General features: G+C 38.5%; 1 protein-coding gene across 5 annotated transcripts in view; it reads right to left on the bottom strand.

The window, feature by feature from the left end:
• ATG4C (autophagy related 4C cysteine peptidase) overlaps window positions 1-17,499 on the bottom strand; it is a 1,631,044-nt gene that overhangs the window by 119,784 nt on the left and 1,493,761 nt on the right. For all 5 annotated transcript variants that reach the window (XM_044085551.1, XM_044085548.1, XM_044085549.1 and 2 more), the window contains one exon: window positions 5,295-5,414. In XM_044085551.1, coding sequence (XP_043941486.1) covers window positions 5,330-5,414 — 85 coding nt within the window. In that variant the 3' untranslated portion in view covers window positions 5,295-5,329. The remainder of the gene's footprint in view (window positions 1-5,294; window positions 5,415-17,499) is intronic.

Raw genomic sequence — 17,499 nt, 5'->3', positions numbered from 1 at the left:
GTGTAGTCTGACTAGTGTTCTCATGAGGATCAATAATGCTATTGTGAGGAAATCCATTGCTTAGGCCATATCTAGTAAAGGGAGATCCAAGAAAATGCCCTGATAAGTCAGTCTTCCACCAGGCAGCCCATCCTTTTTACACTGTCAATCCACCAACCCAGGAAAACAATTTATTTAATAGGTTTGAGGAAGGACTTTTAAAGATCAAATTGAAGCCCAGGTGTGCAGAAGAGATACAACCTTGTCTAAGGACTCCAACAGCCCAGATACAGAATCTGCATAGATCAGCAAGTCATGTAAATAACGAAAAATGTAGATGCCTAAGTTTCTGCACTAGGCAACCTCTTGGGCCAGACACTTTATTAAAATTCAAGGTGTAGCAGACACCACAAAGGGTAATGCAGACAACTGATAATGTAAGCCAAACACAGCAAATCACGAAAATCTACTGAAAATGGGAGCAACAGGAAAATGATGACAAGTGTCCTTGAGCTCTAGAGTCACCATGAAACAGTGGTCTGTACACAATGCTAAGATCAACTGTAAGGTGAGCATTCTGAATTTCAGAACTTTTACAAAGTTGATTAGAAAGACAAAACTAGGACGGGTACCCAGGAGTGCTCCTTTTTTGATATCAGAAAGATTCTGGAGTAAAATCTTATGCCTTTGTGTACTGTATGCACTGGTACTATGACCCCTACTTTTACTATGTAATGGAGCAGTGGAAAAAAACAGCTATGTCTGGTCTGATGGGTGTGGTGGAATTCCCCTGAAAGGGGAAGGATTTTCTATCCACTGCCAAGTATATCCTCTCCGAATCATTCTCAGAGCCATTTGTCTGATACTAATTGTGGTGAGGCTGCAGGAGTGAGAGAGATCCTGGGGGAAGAAGGCACAGAAAGAAGGGCAGGGAGGGTGCACTGCGACTCTGCATAGTCATCCTTTTGCAGGAGGCTTGATCCTTTTTTCAGAAAGGAACCCCTCTTATTTGGTTTTAAAGAATTATCCTCCTGCCATTTCCTTTTGGATTCCTGACTTTTATTTTGCTGGGATTTTTGTTTGTTCTGCTGCTTGAAGGACGACAGCTTGTTTGGAGAAAACCTGGGTACATGAAATGTCCTAGATACCCATACATTAATTTACTCACAAAGCATGTTTTGAAACCTGAGTCAAATAAAAACAATTTAATTCATATAAGACTTTTGCTCTGCATGTAAGACTGCACCAAAATCACCCAAACTGTATGCACTCTGTAAAATAAATTTCAAGGCCAGATTACTAGAAAGAGAGAACATTTTGCATTGAAAATCTAGCCATGCTCCCTCTTTATCAGGGCAATGGATTAGATGAAGGCAGCTGGGTCAGCAATCAAACAATAAACTAGACCTGTCATATCCAAGGGGACCCTACATTTTCTCTGAGCCTTTTTAGGGGCTGCAATAGATACTGGTGTCCTGCAGGCAGCTTCATAAACATCTAGCAAAGGCCGGTTTGAGAAGGGGGGATAACACACATAATTCGGTATTTTGTCCTCTATAAGATTATATACCCTGCCTAGCTCTGGGCTAGTTTCTTATTGCTACCAAGCAAAAACATCACTTTTGTCTTTCGGCTTATCCTGGTTAGGGGTCGCCACAGCGGAACTCCGGTCCGCTAATGTTTGGTAGTGGATTTTTACACGCCGAGTTACCAGCCCTGACGCACAACCTTCAATGAAGGCACGCCCGTCACTAAATCTAACAATCATCCAAGGAAAAGTGAACACTTCTTTGGACTTAGGCTGAGGTTCATCTTCCAAAGAATCAGAGTGACTGGACTGAGTGTCAACTAGGAAATCACCAAAGTCCTCATCAGATTCCTCATCATTCTGTGAAGCAAGAAAAAGGTCTCTAGCCAAACTAGCACTAGAGCCATGTATGTGAACTCAGTCACCAGACAGAATTAGCTGTCAGCAGAAAACTGTTGCCAAGCAAATCACATTATCCTTATGAACAGTTATAATCTCACTATCAGCTACATCATGAAACTTCTGATTCTTTTTCTTGTGAACTCCACTACTAGACAAAATATCTGCAGATAGATTATTATGTCTGGCAAGGAGTCTCTTACCCTAGATTAATTCTGCATCTAAAGAGTTTGGTTCTTCCTTACCTGCGGCAATTATTGGAACAGCCCTGGAGGATGTATCTAACCCCCATGCTGTAATGGCCAGGAAAACTACACTAGGGGAGAAAAGGCAAAACATAAGTGGTCTGCTGGCCAAGCAATGGCCCCAACAGAATCACTAACTGTAGGCTGAGGCATATTTTAATTTTGTTTTTTTTTTTCCTTTTAGGTGCAACTGGATTTGATAGGGGGATACCACAGTTAGGACTGAAGTTGGGGAGAGAACACCAATCAGAATAATAAACTGACAGTACACAATAATGTACCAAAATAAGCACTTATATTTTCTAGTTATAAGTATGTCTCCATGCAACTAAACTCTATCAAATTGAACTATTATCAGAAAAAAAATTGAAATGTATTCAGAATTATTTTACAACTGACATATGTTAAAGAATTTCTAGTACACACAGTCCAAATGTCAAAGCAACCAATGTGTCAAACCAGTGTTAAAAATTAGCTCAACACACTTTGCACTACCATAAAATAACATTTAACAACAATTTAAACTACATTTTCTTATCAGAGAGTAAAATCTACATTGTACATTCAAATTATTTCATTTGCAGAAAAATCATGAAACAATGTAGAAAACACAGAGCAAAGCTATACATATAATAAATAATGTACATATGTTGAAAAATCCAAGTTCTGTAATATTTTACTATCAAAATATAAAAATAAAGCAAAATAACAGCAAATACTGGCCTCTAGTGTCTAACAGTACACATACACATGGCACATCTAAGAGAAATACTAAAACTCTACTCAGAAACTTTGAAAACAATCATTTGTCAAAGACATTACTCTCAAGTAAACTGGGACAAATCTCAACAGAATTAAGGACAAATCCAGAAATAAAGAGGGACAATCAGGGACACTTTTAAAATATTGGTATTGTTAACTTGAGACATTGACAGAATAAGAAAATGTGAATCAGTATACATATTTTAAGTAAAAGAAGTCTGCAAGTTTAATTAATGACATTAAGTGTAATTCACTACCTTTTCTGACAAAAGTAATCAGATTTAGGAGAGATTAAGAGGGATAGCCCTAATATTTGAGTCAAAATCAGGGACAGTTGAGAGGTATGATCAAAGACAGAAGACAAGAATTCCCACAGGAATTACTGTAAACACTGAATGGAATAAATACTTAAATATATATATATATATATATATATATATATATATATATATATATATATATATATAAAATACAAATAAGGCAAATCCAAATTCAATAAATGGTTGCAAACATAAAATAAAAAAATTTTAAAAATCCACAAAAAACAAAACAAAAAACTTTGAATACAAAACAAAGCACGGGCAATAGCAAGTACTTTTGTCTCTCATATTGACTTTGGTAGAAATAATATGGACAAGCCTATTAAATATGTAGATGGTATTGTTAACAGTAGAGCTGGATTAGCTAAGTATAGCATGGCTATGTCAATTAAATCAAATGTAGATCAAAGTACTATTAAGAACATTATTAGGACCAACTGGAAAATTTTACGTTTCCCTAAAGTTTTAAATAAAATAGGAGAAAGTCCATGTGTTGTTAACAAAGGGGGTAGAAACTTAAAAGATATGTTTCAGTTCCGCTTGAGCTACCTGACCCCCAAGCAATTATACAGCAAAGGAATGTTGAAATGTTAGTGTACAAATGGAAGCATGCAGAACCTAGCTATCAGAAATTATATTACAGAAGTACCTGGTTTGTTTACATGCAAAAGTAAGTATGTGGTATATGCTGCTGTGTGCATATCTTGTGATGTGTTTTACACTGGTCGAACTGTTAGAGAGTTGGCTGAGAGGATATATGAACATGCAACTGAAAGCAAAGATTATTTTAATGTATTAGCTAAGCATGCTAGACTGTGTCAAAATAGAAATAATCTTCTTTGTGTTTACTGTGATTGATTATGTGAAAAATTACAATTTGAGGTTTGATTCTGAAGATGATTTACACTGGAGTGAATACATTTGGCAAGCAATGACTTAAAATTCAATACCAAGCAATGCATTATAATGCTTTTTGGGTAGTCTACCTCCCTGTGAAACTAAGTCATCAATAAAACACCCTTAAAAGTTGATTCACTGGTCAGCGATCTGGGAACTCATCTAGACAGTAACCAGCCTTTGACAAACACATGTCCAAGGTAGTAAGTAAATACTTCTATGTTACTCAACTTATAGGCAAGGGCATAGCATCTAGGTCTGTAGAGGTCATCATACCAATGCACTGGGGCCTCATCAGACCCATTATAGAGTATAATGCCCCCTTCGGTATGTACCTGACCAGACACATGCAGCAACTGGAAAGTCATAAAAATTTCCTTATAAAAAGAATACAGGGAGTGAATATAATGTCCTATGCTGAGCTCTCAAAGCCCTGTTTCTTTACTCGGTATCATACAGACTTCTGAAAGGTGACCTTTGCTGGCATACAGGGAATCTCTGGACCCTGTTTAGATGAACTTTTTGCACATCTGCAAAACAAACAGCATCAGAACTACTAGATTAAAACCCAAGTTTTGCTTGCAACATAAATAGGACATGCTGGAGAGACAGATAAGTTTCTCAGAGACTTTCCATTCTCTGGAACAGGCTCCCCATCTATGTGAAGCAGATTTCCAACCTATCTCAATTTAAGCACAACTTGGACCAATGGATTGGTAATTAAAAATTCTCCCCTGGTCTGGCTCCTATGTCTCTGATGGACAGAGGCAGTCAATAAATCACCACCTATATAAATCAAATTTGTGGGTCACATTTGGGTTGAATGGCTAGGCTTAGATGGGCCCTACTGGTGTTAGCCTAGTATACACCTGTGAAACTATGAATTTAGACCAGTTATGACTTGCTGGGTTACATTTTATCATAATGAATGGAAACTCATTTTAGAACATTATATCATAATCTTTACAAAAAATGTAGAATTTGTCAGAAAAAGAAAAAGAGAAAATCAAGGCAGGCTGAATGTAATAAATAGCTTTGTCTGGTGGAATGCCTTTTAGTTTATACACTGCATGGTAACTGCTTTAGAGGTGCATCTGTTGTTCTGTAAGGAAAACTCAAATGATATATAACAATCCAAATAGTGGGTTTGTAGTGCAATCCTACCTGAGTTATCTCTTCACTAATTTTCTCAAAGTCTTCTAAACCTTTACAATAGAAGCCAATCGTGCAACTTGGGTCCATTTTAGCAAAAGCCATTTTCTTGGGTGAAGGGCAATGGAATGACTGTAATGAGAAACAATATTTATTATTAGACATTTGAACAAAAGTGAAAAAAAGCATATTGTAACAACACTGCAGCAATTGCCAAAAAGCATACACTTAGATCATGTGTAACTAAGGGCACATTATGCCCTATACTCAGCTTTAAACATTTTGTGACATGAAATACCCTAGAAATCACAGGAACAAGAATGAAATGTTAAATCACTAGTAGCATTTTTCATACTGTACTATGTATTTTCTACGTTACAATGTTTCTGCACTTAAGTTCTTTTCACTGCTCAGACCATAAACTGACAAAAGAAACCATACACCTAAAACAACGGTGAGGTCACACTTCTAGAATTCTATGTAAAACTCTATTTCAGGACTCAGGTACTAGGGTCCATGTCAAACACTGTGCTTTTTGAGAATGTTACATTATGGTAATTGTAGATATACAGACATCAACATTACATATTTGATTCCGTTATATTCTAATGCCCCAGTAGTCCAACTGGTAATTAAATATCTACTTTAATGCCACTAAACAGCAAATATACAGTTCTTGTGGAATGAGTTTATAAAACCAGCTAATTAAAGTGATGATATTCTGATTTAACACCACTGTTATATCTCCAGTTCTTCAAGTGGAAGTAGTACCAGCAAAGTAGGAGTGAATATAACCAAATCTATATGCTGATGTGATGCTCAGTGAAGAAACCATGAACATTGCACATCGGCAAAAACACCACCAAAAAAAGTACCAATAAAATTACTTAACATAAAACAAATAAAACAAAACATTGTATAAAAGTAAGAATGTAATCCAAAAACAAAATGCCAGACCGTGTGACCCACACAAAACATCTCCAACAGAGTAATTTATGGATTTAACAGTCATCAGCGTCTCATTCTGCTTGCATTGTATAAAAGTAGCTTAAAATAATGTAAAATGGTCAGTTTTAATTAAGATGTCAACATTTAACAGACCTTTGAAGTTGTAACAGTAACTTTCAAAATTTGCTGTTTTTATGTATGCTTGTATTAATCACAGCTTGTTTGGGGGAGTTTCTTGACTCACAATCTGTTGTCTCACACATGCAACAGGAAGCCTGGCTCAAGTGTCTCTCTTCATGGTTAACTCTAAAGATATAAGATTATTTAACTTGCTCAGAGTCGAATAGTATGCCAGTGGATATTTAACTGCTTACTATCACAAAAGGGACAGATTACGGGAAGCAAAACAAGGATATGGGATTATGGAATCATGTCGATTCACAGCAAAGGGTTCAAATACTGTAAGAGTTAAAGTGACAGAATTTTTTTAGGGCAGCAAACCCCCTACACCTCCCATGTGGGTGGATACCCCCAAATCATATATATATATATATATATATATATATATATATATATATATATATATATATATATATAAGACAAACCCAACGATCATAGAAAGTGAAAAATCATGAGAGAACTAGTATCTCAAAGGACAATCTCCAGAACAACAGTCAGCATAGCTTTAAAGCTAAGAGAAGTACAGTCAGTCTAATCTTATCCCATTTTTATAAAAGGCTGATCAAGACAGTGGGCAATGGTCATCAAACAAACCAAGCTGTTTGGAAAATGAAGGGGAACTGGAATACAAGAAAAGTTACGTATATGGGTAAAAACTGGTTGGAGAGTAAGACAAGTCACACACGGCTGTGGTAAGGGGGTGAAATGTCTAAAGAACAGGACTTAATTCATGTACCACAAGGGTTACTTCTGAGTCTTGCATTACTCAATTTATGTGTTTTAGACATGGTAGAAGGAACAGGCAAGTATGGTAAATCTCTACATGAATGACACCAAAATGAGACCCACAGTCAGGGATCAAAAGAGGGTAAAAAAGCATGGGCCAACAAATGCCAGTTTAGTGAAATGCACCAAAGTACTGGAACTTAAAAATTATAATCCAGGGATAAGAGAGAAACTGAAGGTCAAAGTTCTGCCAGAACAACAGGAAATTAATATAGGCAGCATATCATGCAAGTTAAAATTCTTTAAAATGGGCAATAACACAGAATCAGTCAGACATAGGAGGCAGGTGAGCATTTATAGTTGTAGACACTGTGTGTGTGTGTGGGGGGGGGGGGTCTTTTATGGCCCAAATCAAGATTCCCTTGCTCATGTAGCACAGTTTTTCTCAGCTGTTTCAGAAGCAAACAGGGAGGACTATGTGACCATCATTGGGGGAGATTTTAATGCACCCACAGACCCAGACAGATCAACAAGGTGCTGAGAGGTCTGTTCACTTCTTTCAAGACAGGAGATGTATGGATATTGGGATAAGGTTTGGACCCAAGTTTTACATTCACTTCACCTTGTGGCAGTTCTGTCAGTGGACTTGATTATTTTCTAATATCACCCTCTTTACTACCTCATATCTACAAAATCTCTACTGTGCTATGCCTATTTTCAGACCACGCAGCTATAAGTATGAAGTACCTCTCTGTTATAAGGTTAAGGTGACTGGACAAATAAATTTTAAGTGACCCCTATCAGCGAGATTTTTTTATACAAAGTGGTAAGAAAATACGTGGATATTAATCTGCTGTCATCAATTCACATTTTTCACTGGTGACAATCATTTATGTTAACACTATAAGAGAGATGAAAGGTAGCTAAAGCATGCATAATGGCATGTTATGATAACAGAGTTACACTGGGGGGGGGGGGGGGGGTCTTGTGAACTCTCTCTATGCTACCTGCCTAAAGTCACAGTCCCAAAATCCTGCTCGACTATAATGTGGCTAAGCAGAAAATCAAGAACAGTACTGAGAGATACAGCCTCCTTGTACTTGCAAAGACTGTCCCCTCCCCAAGAATGGGAAAGAATAATAATTTCATCTGCAAATAAAGCCAACTTTTCCTGAATATCATACCAATTATATCCTTGAATTTCTGACTCTCTTATTTTCTTTGCCAATGGTTCTAAATAAAACACAAACAACAAAGGGGGAAAAGGACACCCCTGCCTGGTTACATTGTTAAAACAACCCTCCCACTTTGATTTTTGCCACCGATCAATAATATATCCTCCTAATTAACCTTATTATTGTGTCAAGAAATGAAAACGCTTTCATTGCTCTACTGATAAAATACCAGCTTTCTCTGCATCAAGACTCACCAACAACAGAAGTATTTTCTTACATTCTAATTCCCTCTGGATCCTCATTGTTCTATTAATGTTGTCAAATGTATGTCTCCCTTCCACAAAACCACACTGATCCATATCTATTAGAGACATGAATATTTTATAATTATGGTTTAAAATTGAAATAGGCCTATATGAAGTTGAATCTGATAGGTCTTTACAGCCATCAAAGCTTTTTTCCAGGATGATGGTGCTTCCCCCTCCTTTTAAAATACTGTTAAAACCTACCAGATCTTTATCACTTTCTTCCATCCTAGCTTTCAAACCTCAGGAATACCGTCTATTTCTGGAGATTTTCCTGCAGATTGATTACACATCACAGTTTCTCATCTCATCTTCTCCTATCTTGACTGTTAATTGTTGAGCCTCATCTAACTTTAATCTTTGCATATTTAACTCTTTCAGAAATATTGTCATTTGTGTTCTTTCTTGATTTCTACATTTCTCTGTTTTATACAAATTTTCATAAAATTTCTGAAATATCTCCAATAACTCTACCAGATCTCTGGTTATTTCTCGTTACAGACTCTCTAGGTTTGACAACAACCCTTTGCACTTTCTGTTGCTTAAGGCATTGTGCTAAAGGTTTTTGTGCTCTGAGGTTATCAAAAACAGTTGCTTAACAGCAATATTTCTAAACTTATGCAACTGATCCAGATATTCCCTTATTTTCTGTTTAGCACTCTGCAGTAACACCTCTTCTTGTTCTGTGAGAGTCTACTCAGCCCCTCTAAAGAATTCTTGTTGCTTCTTAACCATATAGTTTATTTCTACCCTATTTTTAACCTCTTTCATTTTATCCCACTCACTAGTTATAACTTTTGAAGAAATTTCTTCCCTAATAACTCTCGAGTAATTTCCACTACCCATTGCTTAAATTTCTTTCTTTTTAACAGGTATGTGGGGAAGTGACAATGTTTAATTTTTACTTCTTTACCTTGCATTTTTATCTTAGTTTGTGTTAGTATACGGCCTGAAGTAGTTATTAGATGTGTGTGTCAAAGTATTCAATTAAACACACACGTTCTTGTCAAATATAATTTCTGTCTAGTCTAGCCCAGCTATTATGACTTGGGGAATAATATGCAAATTCTCTGCGAGTTCCTACTACTACTGAATTCACATCTTCCATACCAAATATTTTCATAAATTTCTTCAGGAATCTACCCTCTTTTGTTGAAAACACAGCATCCATAGGACCCGATACCATCCCAGGCTGGAATTAGCAATGCTGTTGGGTACTCTTTTTAATCATAGTCTAAGAAGTGTCAGCTAAATGGAAAAAGGCCACTGTTATCTCCTTGCACAAAGGTGCTGCTTCCACTGACCCTGGGAACTATAGACCTATTAGCCTGACTAGCCTTATCTGCAAGGCCATGGACAGAATCATCATGGACCTTATCAGCAAAGATATTGGTAACCTCCAAATATTTGACCCTACTCAATTTGGATTTGTCAAAGGAAGATCATGCCTGTTAAACCTGGTGGACTTCTTTGAGGCAGTCACCAAGGCCCTTGATGGGGAAATCCATGCATACTGCCTACTTAGACTTAGCCAAGGCTTTTGACACTATCCCCCCACTCAGGCATAATTGTCAAACTCACCCAGCTAAGTATCAACCCGTACAACAATAGATGGGTCACTAACTAGCTCACTGATAGAACCCATATAGTCAAAACAGGGGAATCCACCTCCAGCAGCAGACCTGTAACCAGCATTGTTCCACAGGGATCAGTCCTGGGACTTCTACTGTTTGGAATCTATTTCTCAGAAGTGCAAGCTAAAACTAAAGGTCTGGAGCTGACAAAGTTTGCTTACGACTGCAAAGTGGCAGCAGTCATAGAATCTCCAAACAATGTCAACATCCTACAAAACGGTATTACTCAAACAAATGACTGGTGCTAAAGTCATGGCCTTAAACTAAATGCAAAAAAAAATGCATTATCATCCCTTTTAGTAAGAGGGATGTTCCTGCTAGCTACCACATCAATAACAACTAAGAATCCAAAGTCAAAACGCATCAAACTGAGGGTCATAATGGTTAAAATCCACCATTTAATAAAAAAAAAAAAAAAAAACAATACCAGTGTTGAGCACTTTCATCCCTAAAAAATGGGGAGTTATCAGCATACAGTATACCACCATTCAAATTTCATTTAAATACAAGAGCAACAAAAACATTGGCTAAAACACAAAACCACTTATTAATATAAATTAACTAACAAATTAAATTAACCCTGTAAAAACAAGGAATACCCTGGAATTATGGTGGAAACTCTTATTGAGGAAGTGTATAAAGGGGGGGGGGGGTACAATATAAGCCACTTTTAGGAATTAGCTTAGATTGTAAAACAGATCCCACTAAGACACCACACTATGAGAAAGTGTACATCATTCAATATAATCAGTATTCCAAAAAGATTAGAAATGCCATTAAAAAGAATTGTAATATTTTTAAGGTAAATCTAGAAATGTACAAGTTATTAGGAAGTGAGACACTGTTTATTATGAAAAGTGCTGCAAATTTTAAGAGGCTTTTGAAGAATAAACCTATTGGTTATAACAAGATTAAGAGGGGTAAGTCTGCTTGTAGCTGCTGCAGCCAATGTTCATATATTATTAAAGAGAATGAAATTATTTTAGATAATTTGATGAAAAGCAGAATAGCTTTTCAGAAAGGCAATTGTACAACCTGCAGAACAGTTTATTTGCTAAAAATGTGAAAGCTATTCATAGGTAGGTACTAGGCTATCTGCCCGAGGGCATTTATAAGCCAAGCCAGAGTGTGTCGGCTTTGGCTGCCCCATTGATTAATTAACGGATCCTCTGTCAAGCAGAGCCAATGAAGCGATTCCAGGGGTGTATTTTCTGTTACCCATCCACTTGTCAAGGTTTCTCTTAAAGAGTGTTAGTGAGGGGCTCTGCCTGATGTAATTTGGAATTTTGTTCCAAAGCATGGGGAGTCTCTGTGACAGGGAATCTATCCCTCCAGCATGTTCTATTTATTGTTGTGGCAAGGTTTAGCTCACTAGAGCATGTGGCTCGCAGTGACTTTGATTTCTTTAGGTGGAGCATGTCCATCAATTCGGAGTTGGACATGGCTTTGTAAGTCAGGCAGAGATCACCTCTGAGTAAGCGATATGCCACTTAATACAGCCGGAGTTTTTTCAGTCGGGCTTCATAGGACATATGTTTGAGACCAGTAATCTTCTTGGTGAGGTACTTTTGTGGTCTTTCCAGTTGTTGGAAGTGTCTTATGAGGTACATCCAAATGGCATTGTACTCTATGATGGGTCTAATGAGTGATGAGTAGAGGGGCACTATAACCTCTTTATTTCTAGATGCGAACTCTTTAGTAATTAGATGGGCCACATAGAAGGATTTCCTAACTACTTTGGCAATATGATTGTTAAAGGAGAGATTACTATCTAACTGGGTCCCCAGATTTCTTATTACCTCTTCTGTATTAAGGGGGCTGCCACTTGTGTGTTAATTCGTGGGTGTTTTGTTTTTCCCAAACGGGATGAGTATGTATTTTTTGGCATTTAGCTTGAGGCCATGACTATGACACCAGGTGTCCGTCTCAGTAAGGCCCTTTTGGAGGATGTCCATGTCAGCCGGAGAGTCAATTATGGCTCTCAGTTTGCACTCATCGGCGAACTTGGTTAGCCATAGTCGTCCTGTGTTTGCCTGTACTTCTGAGAAGTATATGCCGAACAGTATGGGTCCCAGGACCGAGCCTTGCGGGACACCACTTGTGGCTGGTTTAGAGTCGGACCTGGAGCCCGCTATTCTTACCGTGTGAGTTCTGTCTGTAAGCCAGTTGGCAACCCATCTCGTGACGTAGGGGGTTATGTTCAGGCTGGTGAGTTTTTCTGTAATACCCGAGTGGAGAATGGTGTCGAAAGCCTTGGTGAGGTCAAGGTAGGCTGTATGAACCACCTTTCCCTCATCTATGGCCTTGGTGACTGTCTCGAAGAAGTCAACCAGGTTTAATAGGCATGATCTGCCCTTAACAAAGCCGAACTGGGTCGGTTCAAGTGTTTGGAGGTTCCCAATATCTTTGTTAATGAGTTCCATCATGATGATGCGCTCCATAGCCTTGCAGACCAGGATAGTCAGGCTTATGGGGCGATAGTTACCAGGGTCAGCTGTGACCCCTCCTTTGTGGAGAGGAAGAACCGTTGCTGTGTGCAATTCTATGGGCACATAGCCTGTGGAGAGGCTGAGTTTGAACAGTGTGTTTAGGTGGGGGGTTAGTTCGTTCTGTAGTTCATGCAAGACGCAGCCTGGGACACCATTTGGTCCCATTGATGCTGTGTTTTTGGCTTTTGAAAGGGCTGTTTTCACCTGTACGTCTGTGATTTTTTGGGACACTACACTTTTCTGGTATTGTTGTGGGCCCTTTTGGAGGTGAGAGAGGGGTGAAGTTTTCAGAATCTATCTGCCAGGATGTTGGCAATATCAGCAGGTTCAGTATATTTTGTGCTATTTTGCACTAGTTCAGTGCATATCTGCGAGTTGCCACTTAGATTCTTAACATAGCTAAAGAAGGCTTTGTGGTTATCTTTTGAATCCTTGGCTATTTTTCTTTCAAAGTTAGCCTTGGATGATTTCATGAAGGACCTTACTTTCTTGTTGATACTGATCAGGTTTCCTTCTTTTGATTTGCTTTTTTTCTGAACTAGTTTCCTCCTTCTATTGTATAGCCTGTTTATTGCAGGGGTCCACCAAACTGGTTTCCTTCTTTTAGAGGAGTGAGTCTTAGTTTTGCTAGGGATGACATGATCTATGCATCATTGTAGGTGCTCATAGAGTGCATTTGTAAAGGTTTCTGCATCTTGTGCAGCGCTATCCTTTAGCATGGGAGCTGTGAAACTTACCACCTCTGTCTTAAGTAAGGTGAAGTTTTCTTTAGAAATGTTTTTTTACTGTGGTTTCCTTAGTTGGGGGTGGTGGTGGGGTGAGGACATCCAGAGTGATTAATTTATGGTCTGATCTAACCAGTGACGGGTTGACCTCTGGTGTGGAACACCTGTTGCCCATGTTGGTGATGACCAGGCAAAATATGTTTTCATCTCTGGTAGGGGAGTTTACCAGCTGATCCAGGGCGTTTTGATTGATGAATTCCAAGAAGTGCTGGGCCTGGGAATTTGTACTTGAGTAGTTTTCCCAGTGAATGGTAAGGTAATTGAAATTGTCCAATATCAGGGTGTTTGGTAGGACTTTCATGTTTTTCAGTGTCTCCAGAAAGATGGAGTGGTGGTCCTGGGTCATGGAGGGTGATCTGTAGCAAGCCATAATTTGCATTGCAGATTTGCCCAATGTTAGTTGCACATGGATGATCTCAGAGGTATCATGCTGCGCCACTAACCTGGAGGTGTAGGTATCCTTGATGACTATGGATACACCCCTCCTTTTGTGTTTCGGTGCGTGCTCTGTGGCCAAAATGTGTGATATGAGTTGTAGCCCGGTAGTGCTGGGGTGCTCTCTGGAGCCTTGAACCAGGTTTCAGTTACTGCACAGATGTCGACGTTCTCCATACTGAACAGTGCTTTGAGCACGTGCATTTTGAGATTTAAAGTCTTGGCGTTGAGTAGCATAACCCTCAGTTTTTTGTTAATTGTGCTGTTTACAGAGGTGGGTTTGACTTTTGAGCCTTGCCTAAAAAAGGCACTATGGGGACAGAAAGAGCCTTGGCCACTATTCAAAAGCCTAGGGGTGACAGGTGCAAGACGTCTCTTGCGAAGCAAAGCGGCTTGTCGAGCATGTCATCCCAGTCTGACAGATGCTGGATCCCCTTTGAATGACACCAGAAGCTTAGCCAGTTGTTGAAATTGATCATTTTTTCTTTATACTGAGGTATAATTCTTGGTGAGGGCAGGATGCTACTCAGGGTCAGGGTCATACCAGCCTGGGCTATATGATCAGAGAGATCTTCCATGTCTCTTTTCATGTAGTCCAGGGAGGTACATCTCAGGTCATTCACGCCAACATGAACAATGACAGAGTGATATTTGTACTTGTTCTGGAGTGACCTGAGTGCTTGTGTTATATGGCGGATTCTGGCTCCCGACAGGCAGATAACAGTAACCTTCTGCTTGTCCAGCCTAGTGAGTGGGACGTCAGTGTGCCTGACTATAGAGTCACCTATTACTAGTGTGTTAGGTATGTTATTTTGCCTTAAGGGCTGTGATTGTGCGGCACACTGATTTTGTGTTTTATGTGTTGTCTGGTTTGTGACGGGAAGTGCAGGTTGTTTGGGTGTCTGCTTTGGAGGTCTCTGATGCTTTTGCACGTTTTTATTTAGAGCCTCCGAATATGATTTTGTGTATTTATGTGTATTTTTTGCCAGTGCTGTTTTAGTAGATCTGTGTGCAGCTGGAGTTGTGGTGCAAGTGTTAACCTTCTCCTCTTGACTGTCTGTTCCAGTCTTGGGTGGAGACAGCTTAGCTTCCAGTTTGGCTGTATAACTGCATCTCTCGCATATGTTAGTGTTTTGTGGTAGGAGGAGAGGTTTGTCTGTGTACATGAGGCAGTTGTAACATTGGCTCAGTATACCCAGATTCACCAGCTGGATTGGAGAGTGCACCTGAAGTTGCCCTTTGGTCATGCCTGAATAGTAGAGTGAGCTGCTTAGTCGCTTGGTTGGTGAGGGGTGAATAAAGAGCCTTGCCCTGCTGGGCAATCAGTGTCAGGGTATATTAGTGCTTGCTATTAGGTCTGAGCAAGTGCTGGGCTGTAAGATGCTTTTTGAGTGCTTAGGTTGAGAGTTAGACTAGTTTCATGGGAAAAACTGAAGAGGAGACTTAGTGGAGCCAGAAATAATTTAACCGTAGGTAACCGGCACTGCCCAGTGTGCAAAACCGTGCAAATGCGGTTTTTATAGTAGGGAAATGAAAGATAGAAATTAGCCCAAAATGGCCAATAAACTACTAGCTTCTGGGCTGGAACCACTCCTCCAGGGACAGATAGATTGCTCAAAGCTCCCCTCTCTTACAGGTGAACAGAGAAACTTCCATCTATCCAAGTAAGGTATGGGCAACTCAGAAACTAGTATAACAGCCCTGAATTCAGCACTAGCCTGAAAACTGGACTACACTAGCTTAGAAACTGGCAAAACTGAACGTGCTTTAAAAAAACGGATTTACGAACATCTATATAATGTTAACAATAAAAAGGAAAACAATGTACTATTTAAACATTCCACTGAATGTGGGAATTTAAAGAGATTTATGTTTGGGATATTGGAACAAGTAAAAATGTGTCCCAGAGGTGGAGATTGGAAGAATGTTTTGAGTAGTAAGGAACTTCAAAGGCAGCTTAGGTTAGCTGCAATGTTTCCACCAGGACTAAATGATTCTATATCTTTTGTACCAGTTTTAAAGCAAAATATGATTAGTATGAAATGTATTATGTAATATAAAAACATCTATTGCATTTTGTTCTAATAAAAAGGATGCACTTTAAATGGTTTTAAAACAGGTTTATAAATAGAAACGTTTTTTATTTGTAATTATCTATTTTGATTATGCATAAAATTACCTCCTGGTATTTACAGGGTTAATTTAATTTGTTAGTGAATTTATATTAATAACTGACTGTGTTTAAGCCAATGTTTTTTGTTGCTTTTGTATATAAATGAAATTTGAATGGTGGTAATATTGTATTCTGATTAAGTCCCCATTTTTTAGGGATGAAAGCTCTCAATACTGGTGGTGTTCATGTTGTTATGAGTGGATTTTTTATTAAATGGTGGATTTTAACCTTTAAGAGCCTCAGTCTGGTGCATTTTGACTTTGGATTCTTAGTTGTGTTACACATACTGCACTGGTGGATTACATTACTGGTTTTATTTTTGGTGTACAGGGCTAACATGGATACGCTTGACCAATATGGTCTCTCCCACCTTGACACACAATTATGAGATTACGCAGCTAAAAGAGGATGTCACCTTGTTAAAAGAAGAGTTGACTAGATTTAATTATTTTCAAAATGGATGGTCGAGGGGCTAATAAAAGTGTTGGTGGTTCTGTTTCTTCACCTGGTTATGGAAGAGAGAATTCATTATGTTCCGCTGTGGCTACCACTACAAATCAGACTGATTGTTGTTCATCATGCATGAAGACAAATGTGGCAGGGGGAAGGGAATTGCTCTCTGAGGAAAGGCAAGATAATAGAGGCTTACATGGATTTAGTGTAAAGCGAATGATTGTAGTAATCTGGATGGTGTTGAAATGGACTCTGGAGGCAAAGGAAAGATTTGAATTTCAAACAACTATTCGAGTTTGGTACACAGAATAGGGTTAGTACATCTTTAAAAAGAGCGGGCACTTTCAAATGTGGAGCCTGCTGACAGTGCCCTTATATTGCTAACAAAACTAGTACTTATATTACAGCAAGGGACAAGGAGATTGTTGCTGACAGATTTTGCAACTGTAATACCTATGGAGTGGTTTACATTGCTATATGTAAACAATGTAATTCTTATTATGTTGGAAAAACTGAGAGAAAGCTAAAGAACCATATACAGGAGCACTTGTATGAAATAAAGAAAGAAAATAGTAAGAACGCCCTTTTTAGACTCACTTTGAGTTGTTCCCAGGCTACATTTCTATTTTTTGTTTTAGAAGTTATACCAAAGGAAACAAGAGGTGGAATGTGGGAAGCCAAACTCGAATACAGAGAGTTGTATTGGCAGATTATTTTGGATTCCACCAAGTTACCTGGTTTGAATGATATGATTTCCATTTCCTCAGTTCTTAAATTAAGGTCTGCTAAATTATGACCTTTGGTTTTGGCCACAAGGTGGCAATATAACCATGGAATTTGGGTTAGAGTTTTTAAACAACATTTCACTTTATTGTATAATTATTTATATATATTTAAGTGAATATACAATTTTT

The sequence above is a fragment of the Protopterus annectens genome, chromosome 10.part0 (genome assembly GCF_019279795.1).
Source record: "Protopterus annectens isolate FY-2018-M chromosome 10.part0, PAN1.0, whole genome shotgun sequence".
Lineage (NCBI taxonomy): Eukaryota > Metazoa > Chordata > Ceratodontiformes > Protopteridae > Protopterus > Protopterus annectens.
This window is presented reverse-complemented; position numbering and strand designations above follow the sequence as displayed.